This window comes from Neoarius graeffei, chromosome 6, assembly GCF_027579695.1.
Source record: "Neoarius graeffei isolate fNeoGra1 chromosome 6, fNeoGra1.pri, whole genome shotgun sequence".
Taxonomy (NCBI): Eukaryota; Metazoa; Chordata; class Actinopteri; order Siluriformes; family Ariidae; genus Neoarius; species Neoarius graeffei.
In genome coordinates this window covers 327,798-349,197 of record NC_083574.1, presented here as the reverse complement: position 1 = coordinate 349,197, position 21,400 = coordinate 327,798, and the positions used below count along the sequence as shown (strand labels likewise).

The window sequence follows — 21,400 nt, the reverse complement described above, 5'->3', positions numbered from 1 at the left end:
ACATCCCAGAGTTGAAGCTGTTCTGTACGGAGGAACGGGCTAAAATTCCTCCAAGCCGGTGTGCAGGACTGATCAACAGTTACCGCAAACGTTTAGTTGCAGTTATTGCTGCACAAGGGGGTCACACCAGATACTGAAAGCAAAGGTTCACATACTTTTGCCACTCACAGATATGTAATATTGGATCATTTTCCTCAATAACTCGAAAAACTGTTCACAGCAAAACTAGACAACTTCATTGAAAAATACAAACTTTTAGCTGACAGTCAATACGGATTCCGGAAAGACAGATCAACAACCCTGGCATTAATGGAACTTATCGAGAAAATCACAAATGGTATAGACAATAAAAAACATCTCATCTCATCTCATTATCTGTAGCCGCTTTATCGTGTTCTACAGGGTCGCAGGCAAGCTGGATCCTATCCCAGCTGACTATGGGCGAAAGGCGGGGTTCACCCTGGACAAGTCGCCAGGTCATCACAGGGCTGACACATAGACACAGACAACCATTCACACTCACATTCACACCTACGCTCAATTTAGAGTCACCAGTTAACCTAACCTGCATGTCTTTGGACTGTGGGGGAAACCGGAGCACCCGGAGGAAACCCACGCGGACACGGGGAGAACATGCAATCTCCGCACAGAAAGGCCCTTGCTGGCCACGGGGCTCGAACCCGGACCTTCTTGCTGTGAGGCGACAGCGCTAACCACTACACCACCGTGCCGCCCAATAAAAACATGTTATGGGGATTTTCATAGGTCTAAAGAAAGCATTTGACACAATAAATCATGCCATTCTATTCAACAAATTAGAGAGGTATGGTATCAGAGGGGTTGGTTTGGACTGGGTGAGGAGCTACTTAAGCAACAGGCAGCAATTTGTAAAAATTGGAGATCACACATCTGATTATTTGCCCATAACATGTGGAGTACCGCAAGGGTCTGTCTTAGGTCCTAAACTGTTTATATTGTATATCAATGACTTATGTAATGTATCATGTATAATGAAATGCATTTTATTTGTTGATGATACAAACATCTTTTGCGCCGGGGACAATGCACAGCAGCTTATGGAAACAATCACAACCGAAATGAATAAATTAAAAAGGTGGTTTAATGTAAACAAATTGTCATTGAATTTGAGTAAAACAAAGATTATGTTATTTGGAAAATATAAGTGGAACCCTCAAGTTGAATTGAAAATTGACAACATAACCATAGAAAGAGTTTATGAAATAAAATTTCTGGGTGTGATTGTTGATCATAAAGTCTGCTGGAAACCACATATTAATCATGTTAAAGCAAAAATAGCAAAGATTACTGCAATTCTGGGGAAATCAAGACACATTCTGGACTATAAATCACTACATACTCTGTATAATGCACTCATACTTCCATATCTGAGCTACTGTGTGGAGATATGGTGTAATACCTACAAATCTAACCTACAGCCGTTATGCACATTACAAAAAAGAGCAATAAGAATAATCAATAATACGGGATATCTTGAGCATACAAACGCATTATTTGTAAAAGCACACACTCTGAAATTCACTGATCTGGTTAAACACAAGACTGCACAAATTATGTATAAAGCAAGACGTAACCTTCTTCCAGGTGAGGTACAAAATATGTTTATGGAAAGGCAGGGTGGGTCTAACCTGAGAGGGGAAATGAATTTTAAGAGAGTAAATGTTAGAACAACTCTGAAAAGTATGTGCATAACAGTCTGTGGGGTGAAATTGTGGAATGGTCTGGATAATGAGCTCAAAAATAGCACCAACATAAAACTGTTTAAAAAATGATATAAAAACATGTTACTAAAAATATATGAGAATGAGGACAGGCAGACTATATAGGTGATGATGAAATTGAGAGTAAGTCTATGACTGGTCTTCTTGTATTTAGTGTATAGTTATAGGTATGTGTATATGTATGTACTGTATATATGTATTGTATGTGTGTATATATGCATAAGTATCTGTATATATGATTTGATTTGGTCGATATTATACCATGTTGGTATGTCTTGGTATGTTGGTATGTTTTCTTTTTTTGTTTGTTTGTTGCTTTTGTTTTCTTTTGTATATATAGTTTATTATGGCGGAAAGTGACGTTTGATTAGCGGTGGTATAGAGGGTTAGGATTGGATAAGTTATTTACTTCTTCCTAATCCTTTCTGAACATTATTATGTTACTGCCTTGTGGCTACGCTATTCTGTTTGTTTATGACGATGTTTTGATTACTGCATTTTTTTATTTAAATTTTTTTAATTTTATATCTTTCTTCTTTATTGTTTGGAATAAAGTATTCAATCAGTCAATCAATAAATAAATGACCAAGTATAATATTTTTGTCTCATTTGTTTAACTGGGTTCTCTTTATCTACTTTTAGGACTTGTGTGAAAATCTTTCGATGTTTTAGGTCATATTTATGCAGAAATATAGAAAATTCTAAAGGGTTCACAAACTTTCAAGCACCACTATATATTAAACCCACTGACAGGTGAAGTGAGTAACATTATTATCTCATTACCGTGGCATCTGTCAAGGGGTGGGATATATTAGGCAATAAGAGAACAATCAGTTCTGGAAGTTGATGTGTTGGAAGCAGGAAAAATGGGCGAGCGTAAGGATCTGAGTGACTTTGACAAAGGCCAAATTGTGATGGCATGACTGGGTCTCCAAAATGGCACATCTTGGCGAGTGTTCCCGGTATGCAGTGGTTAGTACCTACCAAAAGTTGTCCACGGAAGGAGAACCAGTGAACCGGCAACAGGGTCGTGGGTGTCAAAGGCTCAATGATTCGCATGGGGTACGAAGGGCATCACACTGTTCCTGCAGATTTTTCAGGTGCACTTTGATGTTGTGAATCTCCTGTTCTACCACATCCCAAAGGTGTTCTATTGGATTCAGATCCAGTGACTGGGAAGGCCACTGAAGAACACTGAACTCATTGTCATGTTCATGAAACCATTTTGTGATATGGTGCATTATCACATTGGAAGTAGCCATTAGAAAACAGTAAATTGTGGTAATACTCAAATACACTGTGGCATTCAAGCCAGGAATGATCTGTATTATGGGCTCAAAGTGTGCCAAGAGAACATTCCCCACACCAGTACACCACCTCCACCAGCCTGGACTGTTGACACAAGGCAGGTTGGGTCCATGGATTCATGCTGTTGGTGCCAAATTCTGATCCTACCATCTGTGTTCCTCAGCAGAAATTAAGATTCATCAGACCATGTTACATTTTTCAGTCTTCAGCTGTTGGGTTTCGGTGAGTCTGTATGCACTGCAGCCCCAGATTTCTGTTCCTGGTTGACAGAATTGGAACCTGAAGTGGTCTTCTGTTGTAGCTCCTCCACCTCAACGTTCAAAGTGTTGTTCATTCTGAGATGCTTTTCTACTCACCACAATTGTACAGAGTGGTTATCTAAGTTACTGTAGCCTTTTTGTCAGCTCCAACTAGTCAGACCCGTCTCCGGCGATCTCTCAACAAGGCGTTTCCTTCCACAGAACTGCTGCGCACTGGATGTTTTTTTCTTTATTTGGAGTAAACTCTAGAGACTGTTGTGTGTGGAAACTCCAGCAGTTATAGAAATTCTCAAACCAATCCATCTGACACCAACAAACATGCTGTGTAAAAAATTAGTGACATGTGAGTTTTATGCTTTACACTTTAGATTTTCTACATTACTGCCATTTGTACACTGCAAAATCCATTTATTCATAATTTTAACACAACTATTAACAGCAAGCGATTATAAATAATTAGCACACGGGCGAACATCAGTGGCCTAACTAGTTAATCTAACCAGTTACTGGGAAAGTGAACAGAATTTATAACGTGTGACTCACTCTCCAGTCACACACATTTAAAAATGATGCACGAATATTCCTGACTCAAAGCTGGATTGGACTTTTAGTTTGGATTTTCATGAACTGGCCGATGTTGGACTGATGGCTGAGCAAAACTAATTTGTTGACAGGATAAAATTGGCCTGAAAATTAAACTCGTTCTCGCTAAAATTAACCATGAAGGCAGAGAGATGCCGTGTTAGTGTTGAAACCAGGTGCCGTGTTCCTGAATTATTTTGCTCAGCGATACCTCAGCAGGAGAAATCTTGGTTTGGTGGCATTTTAAAGTCACATGATTGGAAAAAGCAAACTGAATTTAATGAAGGAAAAGGTGTGTGATGTCAAAAACTATTAAAGCTTTTCCACATTGTAAACACTGCCATCTCTGTTCCTCATAATGACTGCAAAGCATTTGGATCACTGTCATCACTCTGCATTCTGCTGCTCTAAATGAGAGAACTGATGCTATAATTCAGCTGAACATCCATTTAGATGTGAAGTAATCAGCCTCCCATGACTGTGTGCACTTAACGAAGAGAAAGTGATGTGAGCGTCATTCATACTTCTCCTACCTCGTACAGGCTTCGAGAAAAAAGGACGGACTGGAAATTAATTTGAATAATGATCTAATAAAGTCCATTTGGGACTTTATCTCATGCATAAGTGCTGTAGTGAATCTTAATTTGCTGTAAAGGACATGGAGGTGCGTGGGCTGATTGCACAGCACTGAGGGGAAATGCCACCATGACATAACTCCCACATAGCGTACAGCGCACATGCTGAATGGGCGTGTCTTTGAGAGAGACTAATGGATGTGTCTTTGAGAGATTATGAATATGAGAAATGCTCTCAGGTTAATGGATGTTAGCTATCTGGCTAGCAGAATCGAGTGTAAGAATACATGCACATGTAGTGTATGAAGGCCAATGACTTTCTTGCTCCTAACTGAAGACCTCCATATATGGAGTTAAAGACACACCCATATTCCCCATCTATGGCCTCGATGTCATGCCCAATCACAGCTATTTTTACATCTCATAAAGAGTGTAGCCTGGCTCAAATACACAACCAGCACAACATCAATCACCTACAACTCTTTCCAAAAACCTCCAAATACCTCCAACCTCTTCCAGGTTTAAACTCCTCAAACTACCTCCAAACCCCTCCAAACATCCCCCCACACCTTTAGACACCTGTCATCCTCCTCTTCTCGTCTCCTCCAAGCCTCTAACAGACACTAGATGAAAAATCAATGTGCAGAAATTGACTCAGCAAAAACAAATTAACTGCAGCAGCCAAAATAAACCAAGTCCTTTGAGGAAAACACACCAGACACAATGATAGAGATAGTCAGTGCACACACACACACACACACACACACACACACACACACACAGAATGTAATGCTATAACAAATACACAGTAGACCTCTGAATGTGACATACAGCTGCAGCAGTTTCACTGTACACAAAAATTAGAATAAAATAAAGTACAACAATCATCCATAGTTCACAAAACAGTGAAGGTGCAGAGAGGAAGAAAACACAGTAAACACAACTAAAACACAAACACACAAACACCAAACACAATTACAATGTAGTTGTGTTATTAGCAATACAATAAAAATGACAACACACTAAAAAAACACAAATCAAGTGTGCGTGTGTGTGTTCAGTAATGTTGAGGAGGGTGTGTGTGTGTGTGTGTGTGTGTGTTCAGTAATGTTGAGGAGGGTGTGCGTGTGTGTGTTCAGTAATGTTGAGGAGGGTGTGTGTGTGTGTGTGTGTGTGTGTTCAGTAATGTTGAGGAGGGTGTGCGTGTGTGTGTGTGTGTGTTCAGTAATGTTGAGGAGGGTGTGTGTGTGTGTGTGTGTGTGTGTGTTCAGTAATGTTGAGGAGGGTGTGCGTGTGTGTGTTCAGTAATGTTGAGGAGGGTGTGTGTGTGTGTGTGTGTGTGTGTGTCACAGAGATGGGTGTGTTCTCACCATATACACACACTCATCACACTAAACACTCCATGTGCAACACACACACACACACACACACACACACACTTCAGTTTAACACACACAGATCGTTCTGATCTTTATTCTAAGCGCTTGTTGTAGGGGGCGTGGCCAGGCTTGATCATCAGCAGGTCACATGACCAGGTCATATCTGGAGTCGGTACCTGTGATGGGAACTCAGTAACGCTCCTCTAAACCCCGGAACACGTCACATCCTTTTAAACCTCAACTGCACTTTTACTGTGTTTTAAACTTTTGGTTTTTTTATCTTTATATTGATGAAAAATCACAAAACCTCTTATTTCCCCACAGGATTTAACACAATCTTTACCCACATGTCAGTTCAGATGGGACAGATGATTACTGTGAGTTATTTCTACTGCTCAGTTTATAGAATAGAAAATACGGAGCACTGACATGACAGATTCAGACTGAAGACCCAGAGAGACTCCGTTAATAATTACATTACACACCTCCACATGGAAAACTAATCCCGTCTGAACAGGGCTAAAGTCAGTGAAAGAATGAAACATGAGTCTCAGACATCATTACAGGGAAAAGAGAAATCACAATCACTCACTCAGCATCTGGCACTGAGGAGAATAAGAGCTGTGAGCATCACAAACACTCATCTACATGTTCCTGGATTTCAGCCAGTGATGGAGATCGGATCGAGACCACGGTTCATGATGAGGGACAAAGACACAATTTGACTTAAAACCTTTTCTTTTAACAGCAACTTAAACACACTTAAAACAGATCAGAGAGTCGGACTGGACACGAAGAAGAGAGTTTAGAGCTAATTAAGGGTTTGTTGGTCGAAGGTTTATTTTAACTCAAGTTTCATTGCACCACTTAATTATAAGCATGACTTAAATTAAAACCTCAAGTTTGGATTTGTTCTATTTGTCCTCCACGATGACCAGTTTAAACCAGAACCAGTACAGAGTTACTGGGATCAATTTATTTTCTCGGTTTCTATACACTGTTGTACAGCGAGACACAAGAGTTCACACACACACACACACACACACACACACACACACACACACACACAGTATACTGTATGTTCAAAAGAAGCCGGTGATCCATGATAAATTGTGTAAGGTGTGGATTTTAATGTACAAGTTTAACGAATATTAATGTTTCAGTGTGCTGTGTCACATTCATCAAATTGATGAACGAGTTCACTGAATGTTTTGGTTTCTTTATTTTTTTAATGAAATGGGTTTTTGGAGGTTTCTGGGGAAATTTAATCTGATAAATATAGCTATAGCTTCAAACCCTCTGTAATTTAAAACTACACACTGAGCAATTTTATAATCTGACCTCACCTCAGTCCTCGTTAGGATTAAATCCTCTTATATTCTGTGGCTGTGCAGCAATTTACACACAGAACCAGAAAAATCATTGAAGAAGAGAAATAGTGAAATGTGAGACCGTCTAAATCACAGAGAAAATATAAATATATAAATAGATAATGTTATTCCTTTTCTCCCTGACACAGATGTTTTATATCATCACAGGCTTTCCTACACCTCAGGGTTTTGTTCATCACCTCACAGCTGCAGTGATGTGACATGACTGATTATAATTCAGAATCATAGAGAAAAGGAAGAGGACACTTCCTGGAGTGAAGAGAAGAACCACAGAGCCTGCAAATCCCTCCAAGGGGAAAGGTTTTGTTTTATGAAATTTGCTAAGTATTAAGTTCAGGGCTCTGATTTTCCCCAAAAGTACAGAAATGAAGTTTATTTATAGAGGAGTCTAACCCAACCCCCCCCCCCCCCCCCCCCCCCCCAGCCAATTAACAGGCATCAGGTTTCAGTGGAGGTGAGATGTGAACAGATTAAGGTGGTGTTTACATTAGACCGTATCCGTATCGTTTTCGTTGCAGATGCACTGTCCATGCACATTAAAACGCCGGAAAACGACTCCACAGGCGGAACAGTTTGAATCCGCCAGGACCCACGTATTCAACCCAGTACGTATCTGATCCGGTGCTGTGTAAACATTGAGGAACGAGGATACGCAGTGCTGAGCTCTAGCTGACGTCGTCATTGGACAACGTCACTGTGACATCCACCTTCCTGATTCGCTGGCATTGGTCATGCCACGTTGGTCATGTGAATGAGCAATACAGGAAGTGTGTTGAGGAAGTCATTAAGTGAATGAGCAATACAGGAAGTGTGTTGGTTACCGTAGCACTAAATAGTCTTGTTGTAATCGCAAAAAACGGCCGTTCTGCGAGGTGAAGAGTGTACCGAACACTGTTAGATCCTTCTAGCATAAACACGAAGGCCATACATGGTGTAAAAAAGGCGTCATTGTAGTACCAGTACCGCCGATAACAGACTGGCATACTTCATTTTTTACAACGACATCCTTCCACTTGCAAGTGGTGAGTGACTTGCGCATGCCCGATATGCACTGGGATCATGTGACGTGCCGTCTAATTAGTCATGTGATTAGTGTATCCGTGTATTGCCGTTGCTGTGTGCACCGGGAACGGTTTTGTTGCGGGCACAGAAATTTTGTGTGTGTACGCGAATCGTTTTAAAAACGTTAATCTGATGATCCGCTGATTCGAAATAATGTAAACAGGGCCTTAAACATGGCGGCAGAAAGAACAGTGCTGTTGTATAATGCATATATTTCTGCTCATTCTGATATGTAACTCAGCATCATTAAATAATATGTGCATTATAACAAACATTGGCTTCTCACAACATTATGAATGAACCAAAATTAATTTCTGATCATTTCAGGAAAAACTCAGTGGAAGTGCTGCAGTTCTCAAACCTTCAACATTATTCACAAGGACACAACATTAATGAAGCATTCAAATCACCTCGGAAGTGCTGCGATTAAAACGTGTCAAAAATAATACAAGCACAAGTGGTGTCAATCAAAATGCTATTGCACAGTAAAATGCAACTCAGTGACTCATTATATCTCAAGTTCACGTTTAAACAGCTCCAAAACACATTAAATTTTCAGCAAGCGCGTCAGAGATCATTATTTCACATCATTTCCCCTAATTTTACAGAATCAAGTTAGAAGAAACATACTGCATGAAGGGAAAGGTACAAGCTCTAAAGACAAAAAACACTTTGTTTATGTGAAAATGAAAATGTTCAGAAATCTTTTAAAATTATGAACATGAAATTAATTTCCTCCAGTTTAGGTGAGATGATGTGGATGTTAAAGGTCGATGTTCTGATCCAAGGAACATGAAAATTCTGTTACAACGTGTGTCTTTTCCACAGTAAAAGTTAACGTGTGCTACCGCTAACGTTTTCTTTCAGCAGATGACCAGTGAGCATGTTGTTTCAGGATGTGGCAGTGATGCAGTGGTGAAGGTCAGAGAGAGGACATGGAGTGAAATGAAGACAGATACTGGAAGAGCAGGTAATTGCCTGAAAGCACTTTGTGAAAAGTGTCATCATTATGATGTGAAATGCCTCACTCTTTCTTGAGGAAAAAAAAAAAAACTAATACTGAAGCCCTTTGTTTGGTGTTAGCAGTCCATTTCCTTTAGATGGAGCTGCCAGAGAGGATGCTGACTGATTATCACCTCCATCACCTGACATGCTTTCCCTCTGCATCCAACTCTCTCAGATACCTGCTACACTCACACCTGGTTCACTTTTACACTCAGTACATCAGTGATAATCAGAAAATCATTAAATACTGAGAAAATTCAAAGTTAAATTACAGACAGAATAATAATCAGATTATCACATGAACAAACATCAGTTCAGAAATCTCTGATAAGTTTGATATGCAGTATATTGTAACATATGATGAGAACACAACATGGAACGGCCTGCAGACTCTCCTTCCTGGAACACTGCAGGGGTAAGAGATGTGAGCGTGGGCTTGGAGCATGGGATTAACGTCTGCGGCTCCGGTGCAAGCAATGAAACGGACAACGAGTGGAAGTGACCACTGAATGCCTGCATGCACAAGAGAATACTGAATCTTCTCATTAGAAAGTCATCTGTATGTCTGCATTCAAGTCAAGTCAAGTTTATTTCTATAGCGCTTTTAACAATAGACATTGTTGCAAAGCAGCTTTACACAATTTGAGCGACTTAAAACATGAGCTAATTTTATCCCTAATCTATCCCCAATGATGAAGCCTGTGGCGACGGTAGCAGGAAAAACTCCCTCAGACGACATGAGGAAGAAACCTCGAGAGGAACCAGACTCAAAAGGGAACCCATCCTCATTTGGGCAACAACAGACAGCATGACTATAACATTAACAGTTTTAACATGAAGTCAGTTTTGTTGATGTTATAAACTCTTCATTGATGGAAACTTGAGTGCAAAACTGTTCATGACAACTGCAGTCCTAAAGTTAGCAAGTCAACTGTAGTCCTCAGCCATAAAAGCATTACTGTAAGAGTCCAGAGCGTCCTCCAGGTGTGACTTTCAACTGTCCTCATGGGGCCGTCCTCCACAGGAGCGTTCAGTGCTTGGGCAGCGTCTATAATATGTGATGCAGGCATTATAACCTCACTGACCTGCCTGTGACTTGTCTCATGACATAACATTTTCACCACGGAGCCTGAGCTTTCCTTAAAGACCATGCGCAGTGATATCGTCAAGTCTGTTGCAATGAATACAAAAGAATGCAATCAGTGGTGTGAAGTGTGTCTCACTATCCAATCCCACTCCGGCTGCTCATAAACACTGGAGTGTGTCAGCAACAACGGGTAGAGGCGAGTCTCACTGTCCCGGCAGGACAGGACGAGTGAAATAATGAAGGGATGGATGTCAAACTGAGAATGTCTTTGTGCAATTTAAAATCCTAAAAGCCTGAAGATTGCACCAGTAATGTTTAAGCTCAATGTGAGATCTTTCACATTATTTATTGCTCCACAGTGTGCACTTATTTCCCCTCATGGAGTAATGACCACTCAGACCGCCTCTCGACTGGGTATGGAGCTCTCTCTCTCTCTCTCTCCCCCCTTTCTTCCCCATCCTGTAATTTATCGCACTTCCTGATTCAGCATCACTTCCAGCAGGTAACTGCAGTGTAAAATAAATGACACTTCAGATGTTCAGCTGATGAGTGTGTACTCAACAACCTTCCTTAAAGCGTCTGAACTGCAAAAAATCATTAAACTCATTAAAGTTTAATCTGAAAATGTGTCATGTGCACATGAAAGAATTCTGTTTTAACAGTTATAATAAGCAGAGCAACACTGTTAAGGATAAAGTGCTTCCTGAATCCACTGTCACTTCAGAGAATCTCAGACTGAAGGAAAGAGCGATGGTTGTGCTTGTCGTATTTAATCAGTTGTATCATGCACAGAATTTCACATGGAGATCTCTGATCCATTATGATTGCTGCTGGCACACAGGCAGAGCGACTCGCCACATCTGTTTGGTGTTGGACCAAAATGACTGCTGGCCAAATAATCAAGGAGACCAGCAGATTGTTGTGACCTTGTGCAGAGAAAGGGAGCAAAACTATTTCTCTCCTTCTCCTTATTTCCATTTCAATTCTGTTCCATAGTCTGATCAAAATGTCCACCTATTTTCAGTCCACTGCCTGTTTGCCAAGTCTGTGTCTGAGAGGAGCAGGAATCCAAAATCAAAACGCTCTGTCATGACCCACATCCAAAAAAAAAATGTTTTATTAAAACCAGACAAAAATGTTTCACTTGTAGATCAGTGCAGCAGAAAAGCTTTAACACACAATCAAAAACTACAGCTCAAAACCCTAACACTCTCTCTCTCTCTCTCTCTCTCTCTCTCTGTGTTCACTGAGGGCCAAATAGAAACATCTGTTTTATACACAACATAAAGAGGACTGGGAGAACTGGAGAACCACCTGCTGAGAACCAGCTCATTTTACACTCATACCACATTTGGACCAAAGGAGAGCAGGTTCTTGAACCAGTTCCTTTCAGGATCTCTTTGGGCTTTGGTACCAGCGAGTGAACCAGCCCTCGTTTCCACCAGTTTTCAGTGGAACAACTCAAAAAGGATGCGTCATGAATGGAGGGCGTGGCACAATGGGTGTAAATGGTACCAGCAAGACAGCAAAGTGCAGTGATGACCTGTGAGCTTTTGTTCTTTTATTGCAAATATTTCTTTTCATGACATTTTTCTTTTCTGAAGGCATATCTGTTTCTGATATGTTCTCCAAACCTACGCTACACTTCCTCTCCAAACTAATGACACACCCACTGATGTCATCACAGTTCATGCTGGAAAAAAACAGCTATAATTTGGTTCCAGCTGGAAAACAACGTTCCACATCCTGAACCAATTTATTTTTGGTCAGAAAGCCCTGAAAGGTTCAAAATTCGGTGCATGAACCAGAACGAAACTTGTTCCCTGTTGGAAAAGGGGTATTAGAATATCTGCTAAAGAAGTCAAGTCAGTTTATTTGTATCGCACTTTTAACAACAGACATTGTCACAAAGCAGCTTTACATAAAAATAAAGGCTTTAAACATGAGCTAATTTTATCCCTCATAAATATACGTTGTTTACCAGCTGGGAGGTCCGTATCATGAAATACTGTGACCGAGGTCTTGAAAGTACTGAGCGAGGCCCTCTGGGCCAAGGTCAGTATTCAAGGCCGAGGTCACGGTATTTCACCATATGGACCGACCTTAAGCTGGTAAATAATATATTAATTTTTTTTCTTTACCAAATTCTAACAGAAAACGAGAGCGCCCGAAAGGGAAAACTGAGCCAAGCCGCCATTTTGAATCCTCATTCACAGCATAATGCAAATTGCTTCCTCCTCGGTATACAAGTGCACTTCCATGGCAAGAAAAAAGCTACATTTTGCCACCTATGTCGTCCCCTATTTATACAAAATTGAGTCATCCAGGATTCAGCCATGTTTTTGCTCGGCATTAGCAAGTTACAGGTTTTTAGCTTTCTCCTGAAATGTTCTCTTTTATTTCTTCTTCCTCAGGGTAGTAAAACTCGCTTTCGCTGTGAACACTGTCGTTATCGCTATCCATGCTGTAAAATTAATGCTGTTCTCCTGAGAAATGCGAAAATAAATGTTGACAAAAAATTGCTACTATGTTTGTTGTTGTTGTGAACGAGTGAGTCACCAGAGGTCCATAACTGGGGTCCGGATACGGACCCGCTCGCCAGCCAATCAGAGCGTGGGATTTGATGGAAACTGCACTGCGAAAAAAATAAATGTATTTATCCCTGATGATCAACCCTGTGGTGACGGACAATCAGATGATATGAGGAAGAAACCTTGAAAGGAACCAGACTCTAAAGGGAACCCATCCCCATCTGGGTGATAACAGACAGCGTGATTATCAATAACTTCCTTCTGTAACTGTGTCCTATAGAGTCACAAAGTACAACTGTGGAACCAGGAAATTCATTATAGTTTAACAGGAAGTCTGTTTTGTTGAAGTTATAAACTGTTCATTGATGGAGACTTGAGTGTAAAACTGTTCATGACAACTGCGGTCCTAAAGTTATCATGGGGATTGGAGTCCAAAACCATCAGAGCAAAACTGTAAGAGTCCAGAGCGTCTTCTAAGTGTATGTTTGGACTGTCTATATGGGGCCGTTCTCCATTTCATCCTCCAGCAAATGAGACCTGACTAACTGTGGTCTAACTTTGGGTGTGCGAAAGGTGCTATATAAGTTGAAATTATTATTATTATTATTATTATTATTATTATTATTAACTGAGCGACTGAAACGATGTTAGAAAGGCACAAGTTATGTTAGTTAGTTAAGTACAAGTCAAAGGGTCGACTCTGGGTCTGTTCCACTCTTTATAAACAGTGTCTCATGTCTTGTATGTAATCATATTAATTCTGTGGTTCTTTTAAACTGGAATTAAACACAGAGAGTCTGTAGAAAGTGCTGGGATGAAAAGAAACTGGAATGGGATTAATGTTCACTTCCACAGTTTCAAAACAAATGACACGTCTCAAGCACATCACCCAAATCCAAACAGTTTTAATCAGATCAGTAAATTCTGTACTGGATTCGTTAACTCTCACACTTCACTTTATCAGGTCACTGTCTGAGAATAAATCAGTCAAAGTTTTGAAACTGAAATGTCATCCACTGCCCCATCACTCATGGTGTTCCTCAGCGATCGGTTCTTCATCCTCTCTTCTTTATAATTTACACCTTATCCATTCACTGAATCGTCTACGAATTCCAAAATCCCAGGCTTTTCTGTAGATATATGCAGCATGGTGTTCCTGTTAAACTCCTCAAAGTGGTTAGAAATCTTGACTTTATATTTGCTTGTTAAAGCCTCTTTATCACCTTTAAGCCTTTACTTTGCTCTCGTTACTTTCAGTATTAATGATTCTTCTCCCTGACAATATCCTCCTCAGACTCACGCTAATTCAAGCACATCCATCTGCACAGATCAGCATCATTCTTCATGAACTACAGTGGTGAAGCCTCTTTACTCTTTGTGATTTCAGGGCTCGTTTGAGATTATTTCTTCTCACATTGCATGAGGTCTCAATCACCTCTGTTCTGAATTCTGGAACAGTCTGTGTGATGGTGTGTGTTCTATATGTTAGATTATACAGTGAAGATCCTCTAATGATAGATCTGAAATTAGAGAAAATTACAATGTTCTTCTCACATCATCAATCAGCATGACACATAAGTCAGCTCATGCAGAAAACAGACTCAAACAAACAATCATTCTCCAAAGGAGATTTTTTTTTCTGTCCATTATCATGTTTTTTTTATGTTTCTCCATCATCGCAGCTGTATCTACAGCTGTGTGGTGAGTTTATCATCCTCTTATTGGGGGATTTTAGATGAACACTGCAGTAGAAGCACTCAGAGTTTAATCACAGATTTCTCACACTGACAGAACTTTGTCATCGGACATTCCTGGTTGCAGTTGCACTAAATCAGTGACAGCATGCGATCTAACACACCGATCTCAACTCATCACCAAAGAATTCTTTTACAGTGAGATTTTTATCAATCACAACAAAATTAGGCTGAAAGTCACACTGTGTAAATCTGGCTTTATCCATCTCTCCTCACAGTAAACACAATCCTCTGCTCATTGCCTTAAACAGTCTTCATAGTTTCAGATCCTCGTATCTTCTGGTCCACTCATGCTGTTTTGTTAGCATTACCATGAACTAGAATTTCCTCGACTGCTGGCAGATCGTTCAGCTCCTATCCCCTGATACCCACAAACTATTCATCACTCCAGTCTCCAATCCGCAATTTATTCTGGAAACCAAACTGGAAACACACTCTTCCCTTTATTCTATACATTTCTTTCTTACTTCTGTTTCTTCTATATCTACATGAGTGTGTGTGTGTGTGTGTGTAAAACCACACACAATATTTTTTTTAATGTTGTATGAAACAAATATTTACTGTGATTATTTCCTGTTAACTGACCATAAACCTGTTATGTTGATTGTGATTATTATCCATCCATCCATCCATCCATCCATCCATTATCTGTAGCCGCTTTATCCTGTTCTACAGGGTCGCAGGCGAGCTGGATCCTATCCCAGCTGACTACGGGTGAAAGGCGGGGTTCACCCTGGACAAGTCGCCAGGTCATCACAGGGCTGACACATAGACACAGACAACCATTCACACTCACATTCACACCTACGCTCAATTTAGAGTCACCAGTTAACCTAACCTGCATGTCTTTGGACTGTGGGGGAAACCGGAGCACCCGGAGGAAACCCACGCGGACACGGGGAGAACATGCAAACTCCACACAGAAAGGCCCTCGCCGGCCACGGGGCTCGAACCCAGGACCTTCTTGCTGTGAGGTGACAGCACTAACCACTACACCACCATGCTGCCGATTATTATTATTATTATTATTATTGAACCAGACAGACTGACTGCAGGGGTTCACACTCTGGGACTCGTGAACAACTGGATGACCTTGAAATATAAATAATAAACCTTGACATGGAGTGAATATTAAATTGAATGTAATGAATGTGTAAGTGTTTGTTTAGTGCTTGTTCTTGTTGGGAGGTAAACAGTCTGCAGTCACATTCTGTCTCATGTCTGACGTCCACACAGCAGTAAATCACACCGTCTGAGTGAGAGAACAATACTGCAGCGCAAAGCAGCTGAATGTAAAACACACACACAGTGTAAAGGACAGTTCACCAGCATTCTCTACTGAATTATTCTGGGTTTAAGGAGCTGTGAAACATCTGAAAACACCTTGAGCAGGACATTTTAGCTGTCTCATGATGAGTGTGCAGACTGTCCATCCAGAACAATCCAGAGAGAGAGAGAGAGAGAGAGAGAGAGAGAGAAAGATCTTCTACCTGTCAGGCAGCTGATGATTGACAGCAGCAGAAGTGGTTTCCATGGTGACCCCATACTTGTTGTGAAGGGTCACCTTTTGAAACGCAGTTAGCGAGTCTTCATTAAAGTGATGCCTAGAAAAAAATGATAATAAACAAGAAGGAGAGAGAGAGAGAGAGAGAGATATTGTTAGTTTATAACAGAGGAAGGTGATCATTTCATGTACATCTAATTTTCCTTTTTGAAATCATAATAAATGTTCATGTGTACAGTTCTGTTTAAGAGACAGGAGATCATGTACACACACACACACACACACACACACACACACACACACACACACACACACACACTCTCTCTCTCTCTTATGTATTATCTGTTGAATGTGTATGAGTATGAGGACTCTCCAGTGGTGTGTGTTAGTGATGGAGTTTGGTGTCTCAGCATCAGTGTAACATCAGGACACAAATTTTATTTCTATTTCTGATTTCTGTCAGAAAACATCAGGAGACTAGACATGATTCAATCTGAAATCATGAATATCAGTAGAGCAGGATGACTTTATAATGCAGTATAATTACTGCATCAAATAGAACCAGAACAGAACCAGGTGCAGGAGAACATTGAGAAGCTCACTGTGCTCACAATAAAGAAGATAAAGAAAAGCAAACATTTTGTCTATATTTCTGAAAACTTTTGCTAATTTCTCGCTTGGCATCGTCATTGGCAGATAATTTTTCTGCCAGCAGAACAACACAAAATTAAAGTAAAAATTAGCAGAAATATTAAAGTACAAATATGTTATAAAAATATAAAAATATTAAATCTAAATATTAGATCAATTAAAACATATTCAATCTTTATTTTCGGTGTTCTATCATTTTTGTGGTGTTGATGCTGATTACGGAGAGAAAGTGTTCGATGTGTGATACGGTGCAGTGAGGAAATGAAATGTGGTCGAATTATTTATTGTATAATTCCTGCTCATTTTTATAACAAATGTAAATGTAAACAGTAAATCCTTTTATATTTTAAACCTATTAAATAGATAAATTTCACTTCATCTCCATCTTGGCTGAAGTTTATACGTTTAAAGAAACATGATAAAGAGAGAGATCATTAATTACAGGCTGATGATGACTGCACACAAACTGTGGAGTTTAAACGTGATTATTTTCGGCTGTAAAACACCGAGGCGTGTTTGAAGTCAGGCTTCATCTGTAGATAAAAAACGAGTGAAAGAGATAAAAGGTGAATAATTAACAGACTCGTTATGAGATTCTAATATACACCATATAACAAAAGGCCAACATCTGCCCTACTGCTGATTATTTTCAAGGCAAACTCCATTTAGAACTCTTTATGAACAAAGAATGAAATGAAATGAAAAAATAAAAGAAAGACATGGGAGTGGGTGGATTTGTGCTGAGTGAAGCCACGCAGCGTCGCTTTCCTCTGAACTCGTCTTTAATTAAAAGTGTGAGATTAAGAGTGATCTCTCTGAGGAACACACATTAAATCACGAGTCTGAACACGACGACGTTAAACGCTCACAGTCATGACTCGTCACTCACAATCAATTTTAGCTTTAATTTTATCATTTTGACCTGGTCAGACTTTTAAATTTTATTGGTTTGTGGTCTTCGCTCTGTGCCTGTGAGAGTCACCATAAATTAAATTCAATAACTTTATTTAACTAAGTAGGCAAAGATGGACGCAAGTGCAGATTTTTAATAAAATAAACACAAACACTAAACCGAAACCAAACTATGAGCACAAACATAGAATTAAAGCCTGCAACAATCACAATGATCTGAATAACGACAGGGATAAAACACAAATGCTCAGCAGAGACACACACACAGCTCATAGAACTTAAACATCGTGCTGAAATAAACACAGTAAGACACAGGTGAAGGGGATCAGTGAGACATGTGACTAAGTGCAGGGGCTGATGGGTAATGTAGTCCTGACCAACTACTGAGGTGTTAAAATAATCAGAGAGAAATTCTCAGAATATTTCAGGCTTGAAATAAAAATATGAACTGAAACAGACTCATTTTTATTTACAGAAAGTATTCACAGGGCTCCCACTCCACGTTAAATGTTCAGTTCCCTGACTTTTCCCTGATTAAAAGCTGAATTTCCATGCCCTATAATGAACAGAAAAACAGGCTGCCTTTCTGCTGAACAGACAGAAACCAGCCACAGTATTTTAAACCCATTAATCTGTGAGCTTTATTTAATAATTCACAGATGTTTTCAGCACAAAAATTAGTTTTCACTGCTTAGACCTGGTGAAATAATTCATAGAAAATAATGCTGTTGTTGTTTTTTTTTTGCCAAAATGGCACTGAAACATGAAACAGGCTACAAAGAAAATTCCCTGACATTCCACAACTGGGCCCAAAATATGATCAAATCCCCTGACTTTCCATGTCTGGAATAGACTTTGTAAAATTCCATGATATTCCAGAAATTCTATGACATTGGGAATCCTGTATTAACAGAATAAATAAATATAAAAAGAAAAATATGAGGGCGGCACGGTGGTGTAGTGGTTAGCGCTGTCACCTCACAGCGAGAAGGTCCGGGTTCGAGCCCCGTGGCCGGCGAGGGCCTTTCTGTGCGGAGTTTGCATGTTCTCCCCGTGTCCGCGTGGGTTTCCTCCGGGTGCTCCGGTTTCCCCCACAGTCCAAAGACATGCAGGTTAGGTTAACTGGTGACTCTAAATTGAGCGTAGGTGTGAATGTGAGTGTGAATGGTTGTCTGTGTCTATGTGTCAGCCCTGTGATGACCTGGCGACTTGTCCAGGGTGAACCCCGCCTTTCACCCGTAGTCAGCTGGGATAGGAGCCAGCTCGCCTGCGACCCTGTAGAACAGGATAAAGCGGCTACAGATAATGAGATGAGAAAAATATGAAAAAATAAAGAAACAAAAATCAATCACAGAACCCTATTACACCCTGATTAACAAACAAATTTTAAAACTTTTGTTCGATTGTGATTTTGAAGAGTAATTTATTTTATTTTACTGATTTTCCATTTTATTTGTATTCATTTATTTTCACTATCCCTAACATCAGCACATCTCATCTCATCTCATTATCTCTAGCCGCTTTATCCTGTTCTACAGGGTCACAGGCGAGCTGGATCCTATCCCAGCTGACTACGGGTGAAAGGCGGGGTTCACCCTGGACAAGTCGCCAGGTCATCACAGGGCTGACACATAGACACAGACAACCATTCACACTCACATTCACACCTACGCTCAATTTAGAGTCACCAGTTAACCTAACCTGCATGTCTTTGGACTGTGGGGGAAACCGGAGCACCCGGAGGAAACCCACGCGGACACGGGGAGAACATGCAAACTCCACACAGAAAGGCCCTCGCCGGCCACGGGGCTCGAACACAGAACCTTCTTGCTGTGAGGCGACAGCGCTAACCACTACACCACCGTGCTGCCACATCAGCACATTTTTTGCACAACTTTTGCTTTTGTTTTAGTTTTATTTATGTTTTATATATTTATTACTGTTTATTATTTCTACCTACTTTCTTTAATTTTATTCAACTCACAGCCAACAATTATTTTACTCTCATTTTATCAATGTTTAACATCTACAACAGTTGCTATATAAATAAAGTTGTTTATTATTATTATTATTATTATTATTACAACCCCGATTCCAAAAAAAGTTGGGACAAAGTATAAATTGTAAATAAAAACGGAATGCAATGATGTGGAAGTTTCAAAATTCCATATTTTATTCAGAATAGAACATAGATGATATATCAAATGTTTAAACTGAGAAAATGTATCATTTAAAGAGAAAAATTAGGTGATTTTAAATTTCATGACAACAACACATCTCAAAAAAGTTGGGACAAGGCCATGTTTCCCACTGTGAGACATCCCCTTTTCTCTTTACAACAGTCTGTAAACGTCTGGGGACTGAGGAGACAAGTTGCTCAAGTTTAGGGATAGGAATGTTAACCCATTCTTGTCTAATGTAGGATTCTAGTTGCTCAACTGTCTTAGGTCTTTTTTGTCGTATCTTCCGTTTTATGATGCGCCAAATGTTTTCTATGGGTGAAAGATCTGGACTGCAGGCTGGCCAGTTCAGTACCCGGACCCTTCTTCTACGCAGCCATGATGCTGTAATTGATGCAGTATGTGGTTTGGCATTGTCATGTTGGAAAATGCAAGGTCTTCCCTGAAAGAGACGTCGTCTGGATGGGAGCATATGTTGCTCTAGAACCTGGATATACCTTTCAGCATTGATGGTGTCTTTCCAGATGTGTAAGCTGCCCATGCCACATGCACTAATGCAACCCCATACCATCAGAGATGCAGGCTTCTGAACTGAGTGCTGATAACAACTTGGGTCGTCCTTCTCCTCTTTAGTCCGAATGACACGGCGTCCCTGATTTCCATAAAGAACTTCAAATTTTGATTCGTCTGACCACAGAACAGTTTTCCACTTTGCCACAGTCCATTTTAAATGAGCCTTGGCCCAGAGAAGACGTCTGCGCTTCTGGATCATGTTTAGATACGGCTTCTTCTTTGAACTATAGAGTTTTAGCTGGCAACGGCGGATGGCACGGTGAATTGTGTTCACAGATAATGTTCTCTGGAAATATTCCTGAGCCCATTTTGTGATTTCCAATACAGAAGCATGCCTGTATGTGATGCAGTGCCGTCTAAGGGCCCGAAGATCACGGGCACCCAGTATGGTTTTCCGGCCTTGACCCTTACGCACAGAGATTCTTCCAGATTCTCTGAATCTTTTGATGATATTATGCACTGTAGATGATGATATGTTCAAACTCTTTGCAATTTTACACTGTCGAACTCCTTTCTGATATTGCTCCACTATTTGTCGGCGCAGAATTAGGGGGATTGGTGATCCTCTTCCCATCTTTACTTCTGAGAGCCGCTGCCACTCCAAGATGCTCTTTTTATAGCCAGTCATGTTAATGACCTATTGCCAATTGACCTAATGAGTTGCAATTTGGTCCTCCAGCTGTTCCTTTTTTGTACCTTTAACTTTTCCAGCCTCTTATTGCCCCTGTCCCAACTTTTTTGAGATGTGTTGCTGTCATGAAATTTCAAATGAGCCAATATTTGGCATGAAATTTCAAAATGGCTCACTTTCAACATTTGATATGTTGTCTATGTTCTATTGTGAATACAATATCAGTTTTTGAGATTTGTAAATTATTGCATTCCG

General features: G+C 40.2%; 1 protein-coding gene across 3 annotated transcripts in view; it reads right to left on the bottom strand.

The window, feature by feature from the left end:
* The window catches only part of cntn5 (contactin 5), a 266,463-nt gene that overhangs the window by 167,069 nt on the left and 77,994 nt on the right, over window positions 1-21,400 (bottom strand). For all 3 annotated transcript variants that reach the window (XM_060923112.1, XM_060923113.1, XM_060923114.1), the window contains exon 2: window positions 16,185-16,298. In XM_060923112.1, the coding sequence (XP_060779095.1) occupies window positions 16,185-16,239 (55 nt within the window). In that variant the 5' untranslated portion in view covers window positions 16,240-16,298. The remainder of the gene's footprint in view (window positions 1-16,184; window positions 16,299-21,400) is intronic.